Source organism: Arachis hypogaea, chromosome 5 (assembly GCF_003086295.3).
Source record: "Arachis hypogaea cultivar Tifrunner chromosome 5, arahy.Tifrunner.gnm2.J5K5, whole genome shotgun sequence".
Lineage (NCBI taxonomy): Eukaryota > Viridiplantae > Streptophyta > Magnoliopsida > Fabales > Fabaceae > Arachis > Arachis hypogaea.
Window position 1 is genome coordinate 30,502,809 of NC_092040.1, and position 20,254 is coordinate 30,523,062.

The 20,254-nt window shown below is 35.4% G+C and overlaps 2 protein-coding genes across 6 annotated transcripts; one reads left to right on the forward strand and one right to left on the reverse strand.

Annotated features, from left to right (window-relative positions):
• The first annotated feature begins 13,039 nt into the window (after positions 1 to 13,039).
• Positions 13,040 to 19,252, forward strand: LOC112801086 (GCN5-related N-acetyltransferase 5, chloroplastic). Of its 4 annotated transcripts, XR_011881968.1 has the most exons (5): positions 13,040 to 14,309; positions 15,628 to 15,929; positions 16,067 to 16,179; positions 17,434 to 17,503; positions 18,920 to 19,252. XR_011881968.1 is itself a non-coding variant. In XM_025843623.3 (3 exons), exons 1-2 carry the CDS (start codon positions 13,633 to 13,635, stop codon positions 15,884 to 15,886), a joined length of 936 nt encoding a protein of 311 aa, XP_025699408.1. In that variant the 5' UTR covers positions 13,040 to 13,632; the 3' UTR covers positions 15,887 to 15,929; positions 18,920 to 19,252. The 4 variants fall into 4 exon arrangements, 1 of the variants encoding a protein (XP_025699408.1); XR_003201734.3 differs by lacking the exon at positions 17,434 to 17,503; XR_003201735.3 differs by lacking the exon at positions 17,434 to 17,503 and having other exon boundaries at positions 16,157 to 16,179.
• On the reverse strand, positions 16,556 to 20,070 carry LOC112801084 (probable serine/threonine-protein kinase PBL28). Of its 2 annotated transcripts, none has more exons than XM_025843621.3 (7): positions 19,566 to 20,070; positions 19,274 to 19,461; positions 18,901 to 19,099; positions 18,658 to 18,821; positions 18,458 to 18,562; positions 17,395 to 17,517; positions 16,556 to 17,208 (listed from the first exon to the last, which is right to left on the reverse strand). In XM_025843621.3, the coding sequence occupies exons 1-7, from the start codon at positions 19,633 to 19,635 to the stop codon at positions 16,972 to 16,974; spliced, it is 1,086 nt and encodes a 361-aa protein (XP_025699406.1). In that variant the 5' UTR covers positions 19,636 to 20,070; the 3' UTR covers positions 16,556 to 16,971. The 2 variants fall into 2 exon arrangements, with proteins under 2 accessions (XP_025699406.1, XP_025699407.1); XM_025843622.3 differs by having other exon boundaries at positions 19,521 to 19,783.
• Between the last annotated feature and the right edge of the window lie 184 nt (positions 20,071 to 20,254).

Genomic DNA, 20,254 nt, shown 5'->3' on the forward strand with positions numbered 1-20,254 from the left:
CCCAAAAGAAGAGTTTAATGCCATACATCTGAAAAGTGGTAAGGTAGTAGGTTCAGAAGTACAAGTTAGTAAGGAGCAGGTTGAAAAAGAAGCTCCAGAAGAGGCTCAGGACATGGTGGAGCTCGCCCCTGAGAGGCACCTGAACAAACCCTTTCTAATTGATGTTGAGAAATACAAAGTGAAGTCTCCAGTGCCTGAGTACAAGCCAAAAATCCTATATCCTCAGAGGCTTCAGAAGGCATTTAAAGATAGGCAATTTTTAAGATTTCTAGAAGTCTTCAGGAAGTTGCAGATCAACATTCCTTTTGCAGAGATTTTAGAGCAAATGCCTCTCTATGCTAAATTTATGAAGTAATTGTTAACCAACAAGAAGAATTAGAAAGAGAGCAAAACCATGGTGCTCACCAAGAAATGCAGTGCAATTATCTAGCAGGATCTCCTTGAGAAGATGCAAGATCCATGAAGCTTTTTAATTCTTTGCACCATTGGAGATATTACTACTTAGAGTGCATTATGTGATTTTGGAGCAAGTATCAATCTCATGCCACTTTCTTTGACGAGAAAGCTCCAAATTGATAAGGTAAAACCTACTAGAAGATCTCTTCAACTTGCTGATCTTTCAATTGAATTTCTTCTTGGAGTTGTTGAGAATAAACTAGTGAAAGTACTAGGAGCTACAATATAATGTACATTTAACCACTTGTGAAACCCCCTTCCAATTGGTGTACGGAGCCAAGGCAATGATCCCAGTAGAGATTGCACATTCTTCATAAAGAATTGAGCTGTACGACGACACAACAAATACGAAAGTTCGATAAATCAAGCTTGATTTATTAAAGAGGACAGAGAAATGGTCATCTTAAGTCTAAAAGCAATGCAACAACTGATGTAGCGAAAGTATAATAAGAGAGTTATTCCTAGAGCCTTTCAACAAGGCGACTTCATTCTCAGACGAATAAAAGAGGTGGAAAAACTACCAGGGCATGGAAAACTAGCAGTCACCTACACTACAACAAAATAGCATTTTGGCGACGGTTTTTTTAATGCTTGGTGACGGTTTTAACTGTCACTAAATGGTTTTACAACCGTTAAAAAAAGCGTCATAGATTTGAGGGTCGCCAGCTGACATAGTGACAGTTTTGTACCACCGTTGGTAAAGAGTGTCGCTAAATTGTTTGTAACGATTTTTAAAATATAAAACCGTCATTAATTTATAACACTTGTAATGGTGTTTTTTATACTGTATTTCGCGATGTTTAGAAACAGTTGTTAAATTATTAAATCTTGTGACAGTTTTTTCTTATATTTCATGACTATTTTAAACCGTCACAATATTTAGCGATGATTTGAAACCGTTACTAAGTTACTATTTTTTATGACAGTTTTAGGCATATTTAGTGACTATTTAAACCGTCACAATATTTTTAGTGACAGTTTTTCGATTTAAAACCGTTACTAAATTACTTATTCCTGTGACAGTTTTTTCTGTATTTAGTGACTATTTTAAACTGTTATAATCTCTCCAACATAAAAATTTCTATTATCAAAAGTTGAATTCTCCAAAAATGACATTGTATGTCAACGAAGCCAAATTCAATCCCACAAGTTTTACAAAAATAACAATGTTAGGCTGCCTGTATCTCTGATGTAGTCCCACTTATTTCAACAGTCCTCTCCCCTGGCACGCCCCTTGTCTCTTGAACCGTTAACACTTGCTCCATTAGCACGATGAATATAACTGATATTTGCACCTGATACTCCAATAATAGCATCTGCATATGATAGAGGAATTTGCATGTGCTACGTAACCTATGCAGTAGAAACAAAATTACATAAAATCAAGATACGATGCATCATCAAATGAATATCACTCTCCATAATTATATTACAACAGTCTGATCACTAATGCAGCAAGAAAGGGAAAAAAAGAGAGGGGGGACTGAATGTAAATTGGGAGAATATGCCATATAAGATCAACTAAAAGACCACTTGATAAATAATTCTAAAAAAGTTAAGTGTACTGATTTCCAAATATAAGCCAGGTATCCTAATATAATAGAAAATAAATGGGAACAAACCTAGCAAGGTATCCTAATATAATCGAAAATAGCTAGGAACAAACCTGATCCAAGAACACGTATAATGCAACCAGAGCCATCTTGAATGGATTTTATGGTGGAACCCTACTTCCCAATCAGACTTCCTGCTTGAGTATCTGCAACTAGAAGCCTGGTGATAATTGAGGGCCCAGCACCTGATGTGTCTGCTAAGTCATGGTCAAGATTGATTACTTGTTTATGAATCCTTAACAAATCCTCAACTGCAGGTGGCATGGTCCGATCTAGCTCTTCTTTTGCAAAAATTATTACCTTTTAAAAGCACCAAGAAAGAGAATTCATAAACACTAAGTACCAAAAAGTACAACAGATCATTTCCAAATTTTAAAGCAAATAATTTTATCTATCTTACCCATTAATTGTTTCATCTTCTTGTTCATCGATATTGTGGTATTAACAAGGAAAATATGTGAATAATTTTCTTAGATAACAACACATTAAAACTCTGTGATATCTTTTATGTATGTGAATTTTAACTCTATTTAATTTCTTTAAACATCTACAAGCCACTAGACTTACTACAAAACTTCATGCAATAAAAACTTTCATGTTTTGAATAGAACAAACACAATGTTATAATGCCTAATCAATTATAACATCCTTTATGTTTACTCTTTTAAGAGAATCCACCATAAACAAAAATTATATTCTCCAATCTCAAACAAATATCCAACTTTTAATCTTACATTAACTAAAATAAATATTTGCTTTAAAAAATAGGATATTGCATAAGTGGTAGTTTCCATTTTAGATAGTATAATTGTACATAGTCCTACACATTGAAGTGCCATTAGAAAATCAAGCAAAGAAGGTTAGAAGCTCCTCAGAGACACTTGATCACATAATGACCGAGAGAAAAAAGAGAAGGGAGTTGATGAGAGATTCATAGCACTTTCAGCCAAAAAAAAATTTAACAATAAAGGAAAAAAGACAAGCACATGAAGAAATCACTTAAATAAATCCCAAGCTTCTTACCCCAGTTCTACTGCAAGGAGCATCCAATAATACTCTGTCAACAGCATTGACACCCAACACCTTTGGAAGCTAAAATAAACAATATAAATGCCTAATAGATGTTAGCATGCATGGTTGAAATGATGATTATACATGAAATCATTCATTCTCCTCTTTGGAAGAGTTTGATCAAGACAGACATCTACAATAAACGAAAAATGAACAGCTACAACTATAACAGAAAGTACATATTGCTTTATATTGAACAAAACTCCATTGAAAATATACAATATTTTCCAAAATACTAAATTATTTCTAAATTTCTAACCATTGATGTGACTCAAGGTAAGACAGTAGTGCACCATGTGGTCACTGGTAACCAGAGTTTAGAATAGTGAGACAAATAAGAATTTGTTGTTTGTATTCATTTCTCTTTGAAAATTGAGTCAAGTCATTTTTAATGGGACGGGATACGAGTATCACATGGTATAAGTTTCACATCTTGTTCAACAGTAAAGGAGAGTTAGCGGATTTGGTGATTGGAGGAACTAAACACAATCACTTAATTCCTTAATTCCTTCTAGACTTCTTCTTGTAGATTAGAGGAAACTAAACACAATCATTTAAAAGTTATGAGCCCCCTTAGCTAACAAATTGATTGTGTTTAGCTTCCTCCAAATTGATTATTGAAATATAATAGTAACAATCAGCAACTTAGTTATCTTGACACGATCTGCATCTGACAATGGCTTTGAGTGCACATCTTTTCCCAAAATTTGAGCAACAAAGTCAATCACAGGGAGTGGCTCAATAAATGCCATTAATGACATGTCTAAAAGTACATAAGAATATACAAGGAATTAAAAGTGACAGTTATTCAAGAATCATAAATAAAAACGAAGTTAGAATGAAACTGACCAATATTAAGTGATAAACTCATCTGGGTAGGCCTTATACTTTGGTAGAATCCACGCCATGATTCTAAGCCACCACCAAGCTGCTATGTTTTTCTAAAATCAGGAGAATACAGAAACCTCCCAATGGACACGTAACTAAATATGAAGAACAATGATAGCATGAGAAACATAAGAACATGTTATGAAAGAAAGAACAAGAAGAAACAAAAATTCAAGATTTTCACCTCTGTGCTGCAAGCTCCCTCAGAACAATGTCAATAACAGTAAGTGCTTATTGTGGTGTGTCCACTTGTTTCCCACTGAGAAGCTCACATAATTGATGCATGCTAACACAAGCAGCAAACATGATTACCACCTTAAACTCTCTTTCCCTGCCACATCAAATATAAACTTACTTTGAGGATCAACATAATATTATATAATAACTTGAATAACTAAAGTTACCAGGAAGTACCAATACTCTCATCATCTTCAGTCAAACACTTTAAGTAGATAATAAAACTAAAGACAATCAATTTGGAGGAAACTAAACACATAACCTTACTACTGTTATGAGCTCCCTCAGCTATATATATATATATATATATATATATATATATATATATATATATATATATATATATATATATAGCTTCAGCATAATGCTATTCTTGCTTTTTCAATACTCAGAATAAATACATCAATGGGAGATTATAAAATTAAACAATCTAGAAGAAAAAAATTAATCTGAACAGAATTTGAAACCTTGTCAAAATTTTCAAGTGTCTTAGTGGACCCTCTTGATGAAATAAACACATCCTCAATACCAGCGAACTACAGCACCTTCTTTGGAACTCTCATACTCTATTGATATAAAACATTAGGCAAGAATAAAATACAAGGAGACATCTTCAATTATATATAAAAGTCATGAAACTTCAATGCTAACAAATCCGTATAAGGCATAACAAAGTCATAGTATCCCCTATTTTCAAATTTCAATCATGATTAAATAAAAATTTGAACCTCTTGAAACCTAAATTTGTAAATTTCCTCCATAGAGATTACGTGTATCATAGATATAAAAAAAATTGAAAAAGAAAGAACAAAGATATACCATCCATGGCCTGAGTGATTGATTCGAAATCCATGAAAGTTTTTGTTGCTCTATCATGATAGCTCTAAATTAGAATGATCAGATCGCGATTTGACCGCAGAATGTGAAAAGAATAGAATAGATTAGGGTTCATACCCATAAAAGAGAGGAAGACAAGGACGACGAGGGGGATGGCGAACGGCAAACGGCGAACGGCAAACGTCGAACGTCGAACGGCGAATGGCGAACGGTGAATAGAGAACAAAGAACAACAAACGCAAACTGCAGTGTGGTGAAGGCTACGCTGTGGTGATACTTTCTCATGTCAAATGAGGCATGAATAGGATAGAAGAAATAGGAAGTAAATGAGAAATAATGAGGGATATAGACTCAATATAGTGGCTAGTGACGGATAAAAAATTTGATGCAAAAGTGTCACAGTATTACTAAATAGATACACTTATTTTAAGTGTCGTAAAATAAGTGTAGCTATATATTCAATTTGTTGTCGTGCTAGGAAGGCCCATATCGCATTGCCAAAGTTCTTAGAAATGAGGCTTACATACTTCAAACATTAAAGGCAAAAATGTCCTGGGTACTTGGAATATTTCGTCATTAAAATTATATCAAAGTTAAAATTGTATGAATGGTGAATGAAGGTACTCTTTTTTCTACTCATGAGGTTTTTCCCCACATTGGATTTTGCTCAAAGAGGTTTTAATGAAGCTAGACGCCCACATATTTTTCTTTATTTTTTTTATATTTAACATGATATACATCAGATACTATTGTTCTCTTTATGTCACACTTTCACAATCTATTTATCACTACAAACCAACATCAAAACAAAGTTGGAACAATTTATCAACTAGCCATTATACGTTAAACTATTATAAAATAGCAAATCATACTTGCAGAAGTTTCATACTCGGGACTCTGTTCATATGATAAAAACAAACCGATAATATAAATTGACGACATAACAAACATTCAAAATTTAAATTTCAAAGTTCTACATAATAACTAATAGGGTTAAGTATGATTTTGGTCTCTAAGGTAGAGGCTGAAATTTTTTTGTTCCCAACTTTTTTTTGCTTATATCCCTAAGGTTTAACTTAGTTTTAAAATCATCTTTTTTATCAAAATTTTAATTTTTATTACCAAATTACCCCTAACTAAAAAAATATAAAATAATACCAAAAAAAGGGGTTAAAAGAAAAGGGGGAAGGGAATCACATTGGGGGGTGTTTCAAGGAAGAAAAGGGGGAAGAGAAGGTGGGAAAGGGAAGAGAATCCACTATCGCTGTTCCTCGCTGCTCGGTGTTTCTCCTCGTTGTTCGCATCGTCGCCACTAGATCTCCATCACAAGCCACCTCTACTTCCACCACCATCATCGTCCTCCTTCATCTTCTCTGTCTTTATCGCCACTGCCACCACTCCTTCTGCACCATCCTCACCCTTAGCCTCCCATCACCACCACCGTCTCCAGCAGTGCACTACCACCGTCTTCTGCCGCACCACTCCACCATTTCCTCCAGCAACAATAGCAATAGCTCCGTGCGAAAGAAAACAAGCGAATGATGCTTCAGAAGAACAATATCGCCGTTGTCATCGTCATCCCCACTGACACTCTTCCATTGTCATTCCTCACCTCCATCACTACAACTACAACTCTCACAACCTCATATCAAACTCTACGACCCTAACTTCATACCCTTCTCTCTCCACCTCTGTCTCTCTGGATCTGTTGCTCCATGCTTTCATTCTTTTGAATCTTGATGTCTTTCTTCCCTAAAACTTCTATTTATTTTGAAAAAAAAAATGAATCATGTTGTTGTTGTTGGAATTAAAAATGTGATGGTGGTAATAGAGTTGTGGTGGCGGAGGTTGGAGATGGCATAAGAATGGGATAAGATTGCATTGATAAATTGAGGGTTTGGGAGGGTGGGCAGCAGTGGTGAGAGGTAAGGAATTTGGGAGGATAAGATTATACAGATTTGTTGATGCTTGTGGTTGTTTTTGCTTCTGCTTCTAGTTGTTTTTTTATGTTTATTGCATTGCTTTATTGTTGTTGCTGCTAATGCTTTGATCAAGAAAGAAAAAAAAAGAAAAAGAGATGATGTTGTAAAGGAGAAGGGTATTTTAGTTTGAAGGACGATTTTAAAATCAAGTTAAACTTTAGGGACGAATTTGTAAGCAAAAAAAAGATTGGAGATGAAAAATTTTTTTATCCCATATACCTTAGGGATCAAAATCGTACTTAACCCTAACTATTACATAAACATGCCATCATTCCTTCTTCTTGGCAACGCCCGAGCTTTCACCCTCTCATTCACCCATAGCATCATCATCCACGAGCTCTCCATTCAAAACAACCTTGGCCACATCCAACTTCTCGACATCTGTCTCTGGAAAAAATGCCTCGATCTGGGTTACAACTCGATTGAATCCTTGTGTAAATGCTTCACACACCTCGATCTCTAATTCCTAAATTTGAGCTACAAGTTTCTCTTTCTCTGAGTTTAGATCTTTAATATTATCCTCTAAATTTTGTCGATGACCCTTGTAATTTGTCAACTCAGTCTCCTTAGACTTCACATAGGAATTTAACAAGATAACTTCTTTCTCTTTTTCCTTTAATGACCTAGCCAGCAGTTCCACATATATAGCATCTTTCTTTTCCTTTTCCAAAGCAAGTTTTTGTGTCCGATCTATTGACACAAGGCGAGCACCCATAACCTATAAATAGTGACTAACCCCAACAAATCTAACTTCATTGATTAATTTCGTATCATAAGAAAATTGGCCAAATTGATTAGCAAGTGCCATAAAAGGGAAAAACTCAGACCACAATGATCTCAAATTTTCCTCCTCGAAATAACCATGTAGCCTTTTATGCACATCATAGGTCGCCTTAATCCCTTTTATATTCACTTTGTTGCTGTCCTTAATATCAATAAAATCTGTAGATTTCTCCCTAGAAGGAGCCACTTCTCCTTTTTCTTTTGTACCTTGGCTTCAACTCTGATTGCACAGCTTTTGCTCCAGATTTCTTCATATTTGTAGTTGTCCTTCCTTTTTATTCGTTTACTTGCTATTCAGAAATGCCTTTAGTCTAAGCATTGTGATGGTTGGAACTTTTTCACCTACATCACCATTAAATAATTATATTTTTCATCCCATTATACTATCAAGGCATCACAAAAACCTATAATTGCCTATATGATCCAATAATATCTGTCTATCTTTTTTCAACATCACCAACTCAATAATTGATAATAACTCACCAGTAGACACTTAAAAACAAGATATTCCATTACCAAATCATTATCTATACATCTATCATCAACATCCAGGATTTGATTGGGTTCAAGTGATCCGAAAAGAGAAAACTCTTTCTCCAAAAGCTCATTGATATCAAATGAAAATTCATCTACTACACTTTGAACACTTACAAGCATTACCTTAAAATTTTTGAAAGAGGACTTATATAGTCCAAAAATGGACCTACCTAGATAGCTACTTAAGTTTATCCATAAGCCCCTCCTAACTCCTTTAACTTGAAACATTGAGAAAACAGTCCTAGTGAGGAAGAATAGTCTAAGAGTTCCATCAAGTTCTCAAATGTCCTAACAAAGCCCCAAGAGTTAGGATGTAACTGTGTTGGAGCACAGTTAAGCTAGTACAAAATACCACATTGAAAGTCCGTAAACGAGAATCTAATACCAAGTTCAATAAATAAACAGCTATACAAGTAGAAATAAGACCAGTCACCTCGCCTCTCACACACGGTCCCCTTCCTCACATAGATGAAATTCTATCTTTACATGTTCTCCTTCCCTCACCGGTACATCTTACCCTAGTGCATTCATAGACTCCACATCACTAAACCATGAAACCCTACTCTTTACATCATCATCCACCCAGTTATATGGGTAATTTTTGTTAACCTCAACCTTATCTTTTTCCATCCCTACACTATTACCCAACATAGGAAATCAAAGAGAAAAAGAATAGGAGTAAAAAATATGAAAGTAACTAACATTTTTTATTCAACGCATGAAGTATAAGTTCAAAACTATTTTTCTTTCTCTCCACTACTTAGCACTAACGCAATCAAAACTGAATTGGAAAGAGAAACCATGTTTTAAGACACTAAAGTGTCAATAAAATAGTTATGTCTTCTCACATCCACTGCGATCAAATATGGACTGTGGATTAATACCATAAAAAGAATTATTTAATCTAATAGTTAGGGATTTTTCGAAATCTGTGCTACGTGTCACATCAATAAATTTGCATCCGGAACATGGATACAAATTATGAGCTTGGGGGCTCATACCCTTAACACATATTGCATGAATAGCTGAGGTAAACACACATGCAAAAACTCAACCTGCATCTTTAGCACATTGGCATATCAAATTTGGAGGCTATGATATGGTTGTTACACCTCGACCACTCTCCCTTAAAGCTCGACCACTCTCCTTGAAGCCTGGCCACTCTCCCTTAAAGCTCAGCCACGGAGTTGTCAACTATATTATTCTCAGCTAACGCGCAAATAGATTAGAAGCAGACTCATTCAAAACTAGGATATAACTTAACAAAAATACATACGCAAAACAGTAAGTGGCAAAATATCTAGAGCAAATGATGTCGAATAAATCGAAAAGTCGAACTCTATCAGGTAAAATATGTCTTTACTCTTTATATAAAGAAAACAGGCCAACAGGGAAGAGATAGGTAAAAAAATAAACAAAAGTCACATTCTTTAATATTGTTATCCTTTTTTTATATTTGAAATATTGACTTGAGCATTGGAGTGGCTTTTGCAAGTATCCTTTCTCTATATTCTATAGAAGTCGACGTATAGCTCAATCAGAAGATAGACTTGGAATCGAGAAAAGGAACTATATCTCAGCTAACTCATCTGGGATAGAACAATTACCACAGGATAAATTTAGTATTTGTTAGATATATAACAAAAATACGATGTATACATTTAACTGGAAGGTCAAAATTGTAAAATGGTCGTAAAATAAAATTAAACTAATTTACCTTATGTGGATAAAAATTGAATTTTTAGACGATTCTCAAAGTAAAACTAATGTTTTTTTCTATGCGATATACAATGATTATAATCCTACGATTATAGGAATTATATGAAAGTAAACAAATTTTAATATAATATGTTACAATAAAATATTTATGAGTATACTCAACAAACTATTTAAAATATTTATTTTTTTATTATATTCACAATCGGACGCAACTGTCTCAAATAAAAAAAAGCATTATACATTTAAAAGCATTCTTCGAGACTAAAACATGAAATAATACATGAATTTCAACGGACAAATGATTTCTCACACTATATATATTATTAATAAAAAAATATAAAAGTGTGCTGTTCAAAAATATTCTGATTAAGTGTTTATCGTTTTAGTTATAATATTTAATTCGATGTTAAAGGGTGTTCGAAATATTTTTATTTTGGCATTTGTCCAAGTAATATATTATCGGTTGAATGAGTTGTTTACACTGAAGAGTATTGAGACTTACCAACACAAACATGCTGGATTTATTTTCTCTGAGTTTGCCACTCAGCGGATAGAGATAAACAGTGGCGGATCCACGGGGGGACCTAAGGTGGCCATGGTCCCCCCCAAATTTTTTTAAAAAAAATAGTAAATAGTAATAATTAATAATATTAAATTTTTTTATATATAATATTAAAAAAATATAAATTACAAAATTTTATAAATTAAAAAAACTAAAAACTGCATTATGTATTAGATATTTGAATTATTGTTGCTCTTGTTAACAAATAGCCCATTCTAATAATTAATAAAAATGGTTCTATTATACTAGCCCAAGCCCATACTATTAATTAAAGTAACCCTAATACATTTTTCAAATATTTGTTTCAAACTATCATAGGCATAGCGCCACTTTTCTCTCTCTTTAAGTGATTCCCAAACTTTTGGTCTTCTACTCTTCTCATTCTAATTTTCTTTCCATACCAAAACAAGACATATGAAGAAAAACCATTGAAGAGAAGTGAACAACAAAATATTAACCATTGAATGCACAACAAAGATTCAAAGAGGTATATTTCAATTTTTTTTAAGTTAATGACAATGTCAAGTATTATTTACATTATTTATTTAAAATAATTAATTTATTTTTTTTTATAATGGACAGTGTTCAAAGATTGAAGTGAGGACAAAACTCAATAGAATTATTTTTCTGTGAGACTTGGAACAAAAAATAATCAGGTAAATCAATAACTTTATTTTTGGTTATTATATATTTGTGTTTCTAAAATTATTTGTTATTGCTCAATAGGTTTAATATTTTTTTAAGAAAATAATATATATGCAATTATTTTTGTTTTTTTTGTTAGATAGTTCAAGTTAAGTTAAAAATGTCAAAGATGAAAACAATTCACTCATTTAGTGAGCAAGCAACCGAGCTCCTCATACTGAGTACATCTCTAGATCCTAAAGATGTTTTCAAGTTATTCAGTGTTTGCAACATATGCAATCTTGTAAAGAATTTCTATTCTTTAGATTTTTCTGAGCAAGAAAAGATTCAATTGGATTATGAGTTACAACATTATGAACTTGATGTGGTTAAAGCTCCAGATTTTCAGAATTTGTCTACTCTTGCTGAATTGTGTCAAAAATTGACAGAGACAGGAAAATCAAATATATATCCTTTAATTGATAGATTAATTCGTCTTGTTTTGACTCTTCCTGTGACAACAGCAACAACTGAACGGGCCTTTTCAGCTATGAAGATTATTAAAACAAGGCTTCGAAACAAGATGGAAGATGAATTTTTAGCAGATTGTATGATTGTATATATTGAAAAGGAAATTGCTTCAAAATTCACTTCAGAGATGATAATTGATGATTTTAGTTCCATGAAGCATCGTCGAGCAAGTTTAAAAATATAAAAATCTTAAAGTATGTAGTTGAACATTGACTTTTATATAATATAATATAATTACTTTTTTGATATATATGCTACAAATCATATTTTGTTAATTTTTTGTTATATTTTATATTTAATTGGCCCCCCTCTTATGAAATTTCTGGTTCCGCCACTGCTTGTCCCGGTATTCCAGCAGGACTGTTTGCCTTGCCGACTTTACAAGTGTTTCTGTACATTTACTTATTGCACTGCTATTTCATTGTTCGCTGCTAGCGTCGCCAGCAGTATAATTTTCGAACTTACACCCTACACCATATGTCTCTCCTCCCACTTCTTTTACCAGCACATCAAAACCACTGAGGCCTATTGTAATATGTATCCACTCATTGATCACGTCCATAGCACATGTATCGATTTGCATGCGCCCAACACTGAATGAATTGCAAGATTTTGTCATTTTATCACACCCAACTACTTCACCCCATTGACCTCCTATCATCTTGAAAGTGTCTACTGACCATACGTGCAATGGAACTCCAAAGCACTTTAGCCATACTCTTCTTGTTTCACTTCGCTCCGCCTCCTCCTATTTCCATACGATGTGAAAGAATTGTAGAATACTATTCATTTTAAAGATGTAAGTCTCTTCAGCACTTAACACACAATCAAAAGTCAGTGGAGCTTTGTACGCACCCAGTTCTCGTCCTTGAATAACTTGAGGCAAGTTTTCTGCAACCGTATCCTTCAGAGAATTAAAATCAATAAGTTTTGTCGTTCTTCTCACTAAATTCCTCTGTAGTCAGTTCAAATTCTCTTTTGCCACAGGAACTTCTATTTTTTTTTGTCCACCCATTTTTATGTAGATATTAGTTTTTCTACTCTTTTCTGACCACTATTGTATTTAGACGTGCGTCAATACAAACTTCTTCGCATTGTGGCTGATGAGTTATGTTGTTATAATTATTTTCTCTATTTGGAGACATATTCATGTCAGCCGCACCTGACTAATATATGTCATTTATGTATGCCGTCCAATTGAACAACAAAAACATTTTTTTCTTCGATATGTTTTTAGACAGGTTATCCACAAAAGTAGACAAAGACTGATGCTCCAAATGTTAATACTCTTCTCAGTTCTAGATTTTTGGATCTTTATCATGTTCTCTAACTCTACTCCTGCCTGTGTTTCCATCCACGCGCTCTCTCTCTCATCTTGTTTGAGTGACTTTTTATCTTGATACCATTGGACTATTTCTATGAATTAAAATCCTTTCTTCTATTAAAAAAAATTGAAAAGCTGCGTGGGAGTGGGAGAGGGTGTGATGAATGAGGCAAAGTGAGGAGTGAGGAGGACCTTAAACTATTATTAGTGGCACCCATTTCATTCCTGCAACTGCTACTTATCCATATTTGCATCTTCTTCTTTCTCTTCTTCTTCTTCTTATTGCTGGGGACCACGACCATTGAAATCGATCCTCTATCGTTATTAGTAATTACTCCTTTCTCTCTTCTTCCAGGTCCCACACAACCCCTCTTCAATGCCATGCTTCTCTTCTGTTCCTCTTCCACACAACCTACCTGCTAACTTACTTCCCACACACAATTACCAATAACAGCGCCACCATCCACCATGGCCGCAACACTCTCCCTCTCCCTCTCTTTAGACCCCCAAACCCACCACCACCACCGATTCTTCTTCCCCAACCACCACACGCGTCATTTCGCATATTCACTCCCAAATTTCCACATTTACCCTTCACAATCCTTCAAAATCTCATCTTCCACCCCTTCCCATTCTCACTCCTCAACAACATCACCACCACCACCGCCGCCAATCTCCTCTCTGTACCTGGACGACCCCTTCCGCACAGGTCGCTTCCTCACCAACGACGAGCTCGACCGCCTCCGCTTCCTGGAATCCTTCGTCTACTCGGAGGACCTCAAATCCGGCTCCATGTGGGTCCGTGTGATGCGCCCCGACGAGACTGACACCACCGTCGCTCTCCTCGCCGAATCCTTCGCCGAGTCAATGATGCTGCCGCCGGGGTACGCTGGGCTGCTCAGGTTCCTCATCAAGAAGTACCTTCTGGAGAGGAGAACCCTCATGCCTCACATGGCCACACTCCTTGGATTCTACAGAGAAAACGCTCCTAATCAGGGAGAACAACAAGAACAACAAGTGAAATTCGCGGGAACTGTGGAGGTTTGCTTTGACCAGAGGGGTGCCAATACTTCCATGCCTTCGCCGCTTCCTCCGAGGAACTCGCCTTATATCTGTAACATGGCGGTTCACAAGTCGCTTCGGAGGTATATATTAACATGAGTTCAATTTTAATGCATTGTCGATGCTGTAAAATTTATACTCTTGAATTTTTGGCGATTAGGCAATGAAATGAGGTATTGAGTAGTGAAGTGAAGGGTTTAAGATTCTTATCTTGGATACTTGATTGGTTAATGCCTTTCTTAATCAGTAATAAGTAAATTGACCTTTGCTTCATGTATCATGATGGTTGAGATTTGATTTATAGGTTCTGGATTACCTAGTTGACTTTTCATATGATGCAATGATGCATTGTTATGGCTTAAGATCAATTTCTACGTTCTATGGATTTTGTTAACTGAGAAAAAACAATATCTGGTTGGTTGACTAAAAGTAGCAGAAAATCTTATTTGCAGCATGTCAGGGTTTGAAGTTTGGAATTCCAGATTTTGTTTTACATTAATAGTCAGTGCAATTCCAAAATCACACAAGTAGCTGATAATCTTCAACGCCCACATTTATCAAGTGTTTTTGAATTTTATCTAGCAACCTGGGTACTTACTGTTATGCAGTCCACCTGATATGCGTTGTTAGTGTTGTGTTTTTCATGAAGTGATTGCTGTAATTTCAAAGTGCATTAGATTTTTGTTCCCACTGGAGCCTTTGTGGTTAATATGGTGTCGATATTGGGACATTTTTGGGTAGGAACCATTATCGTTATTTGTTAAGCTCAAAACTGTGTAGTGACTAGTGAATAGCAAGGTTTCAGTTGTTTTGACAGATATAGGGTGGACCATATATTTGATAACTGTCATACTGGTTTTATTGTACATTGCATAGTGCTTGCCGACTCAGTAAATGAGTGTTAAGTTGAAATTCATTGAAATAGACCTTAATATTTAACAAGGCAGAAATTTGATTCAGGTCATTTTGTGGAAGGCATGGGTCTAGAAATAGTATTTAAATAGACTTAATTTGTCCGGGAGAAGGGTTTGTCAATCTGCCGTTTATTTTCAAGTTATGTTTTGCAATGAACTATTTTACCAAATCCGTAAGCTGCACTGGGTTAATGAAAAGATCTTTGTGATAACAGTTGAGTTCATTTTATCCTCCCCTTTCCCAGTATATTTTGCTTGCGTGAAGTGTCATGTTCTCTTTTACGTTTATTTATTTATTTTTACCTTAACCATTGTCACGAGTATATACTTGCTATGCTGTGGTTCCTTTGACATCACACTTCTTAATTAATAAACACAAGATGAGGAATTGTCTGTGCAACTTCATTTTCATGAATATAACTGTCTGTTTCCTTTTCCTCCTCCCCCCCCCCCCCCCCCCCCCCAACCCTCCTTTTTTCTTCTCCAGGAGGGGCCTTGGGTGGCATCTGCTGAAGGCAAGTGAGGAACTAATTTCTCAGATGAGTTCTTCAAGAGAGGTTTACTTGCACTGCAGAATGATTGACGAAGCTCCATTTAGCATGTATGAAAAAGCAAATTACAAAGTTGTAAAAACAGATAGTATTTTAGTCCTGCTGATGTTGCAGAGACGAAAGCACCTGATGTGCAAGAAACTTCCTCTGTCGAATATGCCTTCAGAAACAGATCTCTCTGGTTCAGATGAGTAAAATATTAGACAGATGTATACACATGCTGCAAAATACTGTTGAGGTAAGGTTTCCAACTTGGCATTTTTTTTAATAGTTTAAAAGCTCATATGTTTAAGTCTAGCTTCCACATGATCGGATGCTCAAATATGTGCGATGGTTATGTCTCATATTTATGTTTGTGATTATTTTTTCTTTCAGAAATGATAACAACATAATTTTGTGAATTTAACTGGAGATTGGAGATTAATGAGTGATTCAGGCATCCTTGTTTGTTTCTCTTATCTGTAGGAAAGAGGTTGCTTGTGTCAAAGGTAATGTACAACAGTAAATCGACTTGTTCATAAAAAATATTTTCATGGCATTGTCGCATTGTTTGTAGTTCAATGCTGTGTAAAATTTCCAATATAATATCATATAGAAAGAGTATTGATGACCTTTGACAGGTCAATGCTCCAAGCTGCAAATGTGAGCATATCCAATTATCCACTATGAAAAGTTAGAGAAAAATATGTTAAAACTTCATTACCGGTTCAAAAAAATATTAATCAGTGTTCTCTAAAGTATTGGTTATTGTATGGTTTGACAGAAAATTGATTAAAAAATTGTTAAGCTAACAGTTTGACATAAAATATCAGGTTAGATAAAAATAAGATAATGTAGGAACACTAGGTGCACACAAAATACAAATTATCGGAACTCTGGATTTTTCATGAGTATAATCAAACCACTGGTATGTGTCTTGGGTTTATAACTATAAATCAATCTCAACATTAGAACAATATGGCATATGGAATTTCTTGAACCATCCCAGCTGTGCCAAAACAAAACAATAACATTAGGTACTCATGACTTCGGAAAAGAAAGAAGAAAAAATGAAAATCTTCCATCAGCTTCGTCCACCATGGATTAACCAATTGAGTTCCTTATCTCCTATCAGATCATCCAAATTAGTTATATGCTGTACAAGAATGTGCAAAGCCTCCTGGTCATGTAATCATGTTGCTCTGCCTTGTTTTTACGTGTGGATGGACAGCTTCTTATAGAGAGCTCTTATTTGTTATCAAGAAGAAATCATCGTAGTTCCATGTCTTACCGTTTTTTTTCTAGATCAATCTCAAACTATGCATAACCATTCCCAAACCTTTTGAATTTGTATAGATAATCATTAGGAGTTCCTGTACACATTCCGCCATTGAAGGTCTCTCATTACTATCAGTTCGGACGCATCTTGATGCCAGATTGGCAAACATGACTATAGACTGAATAGTGTAAGAATTTCGGGCCATCTCTGGATCTATGACCTTACGCAGCTTCTTTCGATCATTCAGAATATGCCTCACCTGCATATGAATGTCTCATTGTAAGTCTAAAGTTCTGGAACTTGTTAACTATAATCTCTCATGGTAAAAGAGAGAGGGTTTAAACAATCAAACTAGAAACATGTCATAATGGTGATATTCAGGGTTGTGTTGCTTTGATATTTCTAATGATTATAGTCCCATGTGTGTTTATTTCCTACTTCCTACCTGTAGTACAAGGTTCTGATCATTGGGACCTTGGTTTAGATCAACTGCTCGGCGTCCAGTCAAAAGTTCCAGAAGAACAACACCAAAAGCATAAACATCACTTTGCAGAGTAAGTTTCCCAGTCTGATGTTGAAAGAAATTAAGGATGTTAGTTTGAGAACCACTTGTGAACAGTCTAAAGATAATAGATGCAGGAAGAAATAAGGTTAAAAATTGCAAGCTAGCATTTTGAGGAGAGGTAAGTATACTCAGGGGTACCCGTCTAGGTTGCAACCACATGAATATAAATTTTCTTTAGTGAGAGGGGGAGGAGAGGGAAATGGCATAGGATTTGCCATTTCATGAGACCTTTCTCAAACATCAACACTTGTGTTTCTGTAAATGTCACCTTCAGGCGACCTGCGTTGTTTTTTCAGCAGTTTGCATCTATTGGTGTCTACGCCTTTTTTTTATTATTGAATATATAAATTTCCTTGGAATTACTAGACCGTGGGTGGCTAGGCTTGAGAACTATATGTTACTGTGTTTCAGGTTCTCATATCTTGACTGCTTCACCTAACAAAGTAAGATATAGATGATGCTGCATGCCCTAGAATTGTTTCTATGGCTGATGGTTGTTAAAATCAAATTACTTCTTCATTATCTCATATTATAACATAAAATTCATTGGATTGTTTACTAACAACCTAATAAATGTTAAGCATCCATCTAAAGCCACTAAGGCACTGATCCTGTCCAGACTAGAATTTTAAAGTTAGGCTTATTTTTGCTGCATCAGCAAGTGTTGAATTTGCTGGCAGTTTGTGTTAGTGATTCTTAATATGGTGGCTATAACAAATACAATGGGTTATGATCCTGCTCTGCAGCATTTTTGGCATCTTGATGTTTGAATGAGAAGTTGATAGCATGATATAGGCATACTTGCAAATGATTTGTTGAATTAGAGTATAGTAAAATCTGACTTCAAGACTGAATGACATAATATTTGAAAGAAACAGTATCTGAAGGTGTTGAAACTAGTGAAAAATCTTTCTTTTTCTTTTCTGTTGGCATGAATGCTTACCGATGTATACTCAGGATCAAAATAGCCAAAGGTGCCAAGAACTCTGGCCGTGACATGTGTCTCTTGACCTTCTGGCATTAACTTGGCAAGCCCAAAGTCAGATATCTACAAATAGGTTGTAGAATTTTTATTTTCTATACATATTAGCATAAGAAAGGGAATCTTACAAGTCAATGATGGGAGTTTATTTGGTATTATACCTTTGCATCAAAGTTAGCATCTAAGAGAATATTGGTTGATTTGAAATCTCTGTGAACAATGGGAATTCCAACATCAGAACTTGAGTGGAGATAAGCAAGGCCTTTTGCAGCTCCTAGTGCCACTTTGAGTCTTAGGGGCCAATCCATTTTTCGTTCTCCAATTCCTAAAATTAGGCGTGCATTAATTGAATCCTGATTAAAGAAATTTTGGTAGGAGTATGGATTTGGGGGTGCATGACATACCATTCAAATGATCTTGCAGGTTTCCATTATGCATGTATTCATATACTAGGAATCTATGTTTTCCATCAGCACAGTAGCCTATCAAAGAAACAAGATTTGGGTGGTCGAGTCTGCTCAAGATGTCCACTTCAACTCGGAACTCACGTTCCCCCTCGGCTTCTTTAATTGCTGGCAGCGCCATCTTCTTGATTGCGACGACCTTTGAAGGAAGATGTTGTATTAGTATGTATATATTTGTATCTAAATTTCAAATTTTGAGCTATTTTGAAATAAGCATGTGTTTTCCTTCCTGGTAGATACAACTGATGTTATAAAATTTTGAGAATCATGATGAATTCTTGTGGAGAATAAACTTATATCCAGAGCTTGTTACCTCTCCCGACCGTAAAATGCCGCGGTACACTTTGCCGAATCCTCCTTTCCCTAGCAGATTGTCATCACTGAATGAACATGTTGCCTCTTCCATCTCCTTGAGAGTGAACACAGCTGATCCATGCAGTCTTTTCGCAGGCCGTGTCACTTGTTCTTCGAGTTGCCAGCACTCCGCAGGTCTATAAACCCCTGAATAGATTTTGTCTAAATGTTACAAGTTGGTTCCACAATCAAACATCACCCAATACAAGCCATTAAAGCATGAGAAGAAGAAAAAAGGAAGAGAAAAATACAAGGGTCAGTATGATCTTCGGACTTGCTTCGACGGCGCTTGTTCCAGGCTGAAACCAGACCAAATGGCATGGTTGGGTCTATCTATTTTGTTCTCTATTTGAGGATTGAAAATTTGAAATCTGACTAACCCTGACACCCTCAAAGTAGTGGTGAGTTTGTTGAATAGAGCTTAAAGTAAAAAATCACTTTGGAATAGTTGTAGTGTGTGACAGAGCTGTTATTCCCATATAAAAGTTATTTCCGTAGCATGAGAATCCATGGAGTACTTGCGGAGCAAGTGAAGTTAGATTAGAGGAACACTCAACAAGATATCTTCCAACAACATAATGAGAAAGATAGAGAGATGAGATGGCATGTGCTTTAAAGTAAAGAGAAAGCTGGGTAAAAGAAAAAAAGAAAAGGAAGAAAAGTAGGTAGGGCTTGCTCACCTATGGTTGGGGAAATGGTGGGGGTCATGGCATTGGGAGGTGCTTAGTTTGATGGTGAAATTCAAACTACACCTCCAATTCTCCATGTTACATCAAACATCATTTTGTTTCCGTTTTTTTTCCGTTTTACTAATTTAAAATAGGTAGCGGTTGGGGTGACATTTTCATTTGTTATATTTATTGCAAAAACTCTCTTTATACTTATTTCTTAATCTTTGTCTTGTATGGTGCAACCGTCAATGTTGGTATTAAAAGTCTAT

Bases quoted from the DNA above. Each gene is read 5' to 3' on its own strand.
- LOC112801086 (XM_025843623.3), top strand. From the start codon at position 13,633: ATGGCCGCAACACTCTCCCTCTCCCTCTCTTTAGACCCCCAAACCCAC. The intron at 14,310-15,627 runs GTATATATTAAC...TTTCTTCTCCAG, and splicing joins GTTCACAAGTCGCTTCGGAG to GAGGGGCCTTGGGTGGCATC.
- LOC112801084 (XM_025843622.3), bottom strand. From the start codon at position 19,635: ATGCCATTTGGTCTGGTTTCAGCCTGGAACAAGCGCCGTCGAAGCAAG. The intron at 19,462-19,520 runs GTATTGGGTGAT...AAATCTATTCAG, and splicing joins TTCTCATGCTTTAATGGCTT to GGGTTTATAGACCTGCGGAG. The intron at 17,209-17,394 runs GTAGGAAGTAGG...ATTCATATGCAG, and splicing joins ATCAGAACCTTGTACTACAG to GTGAGGCATATTCTGAATGA.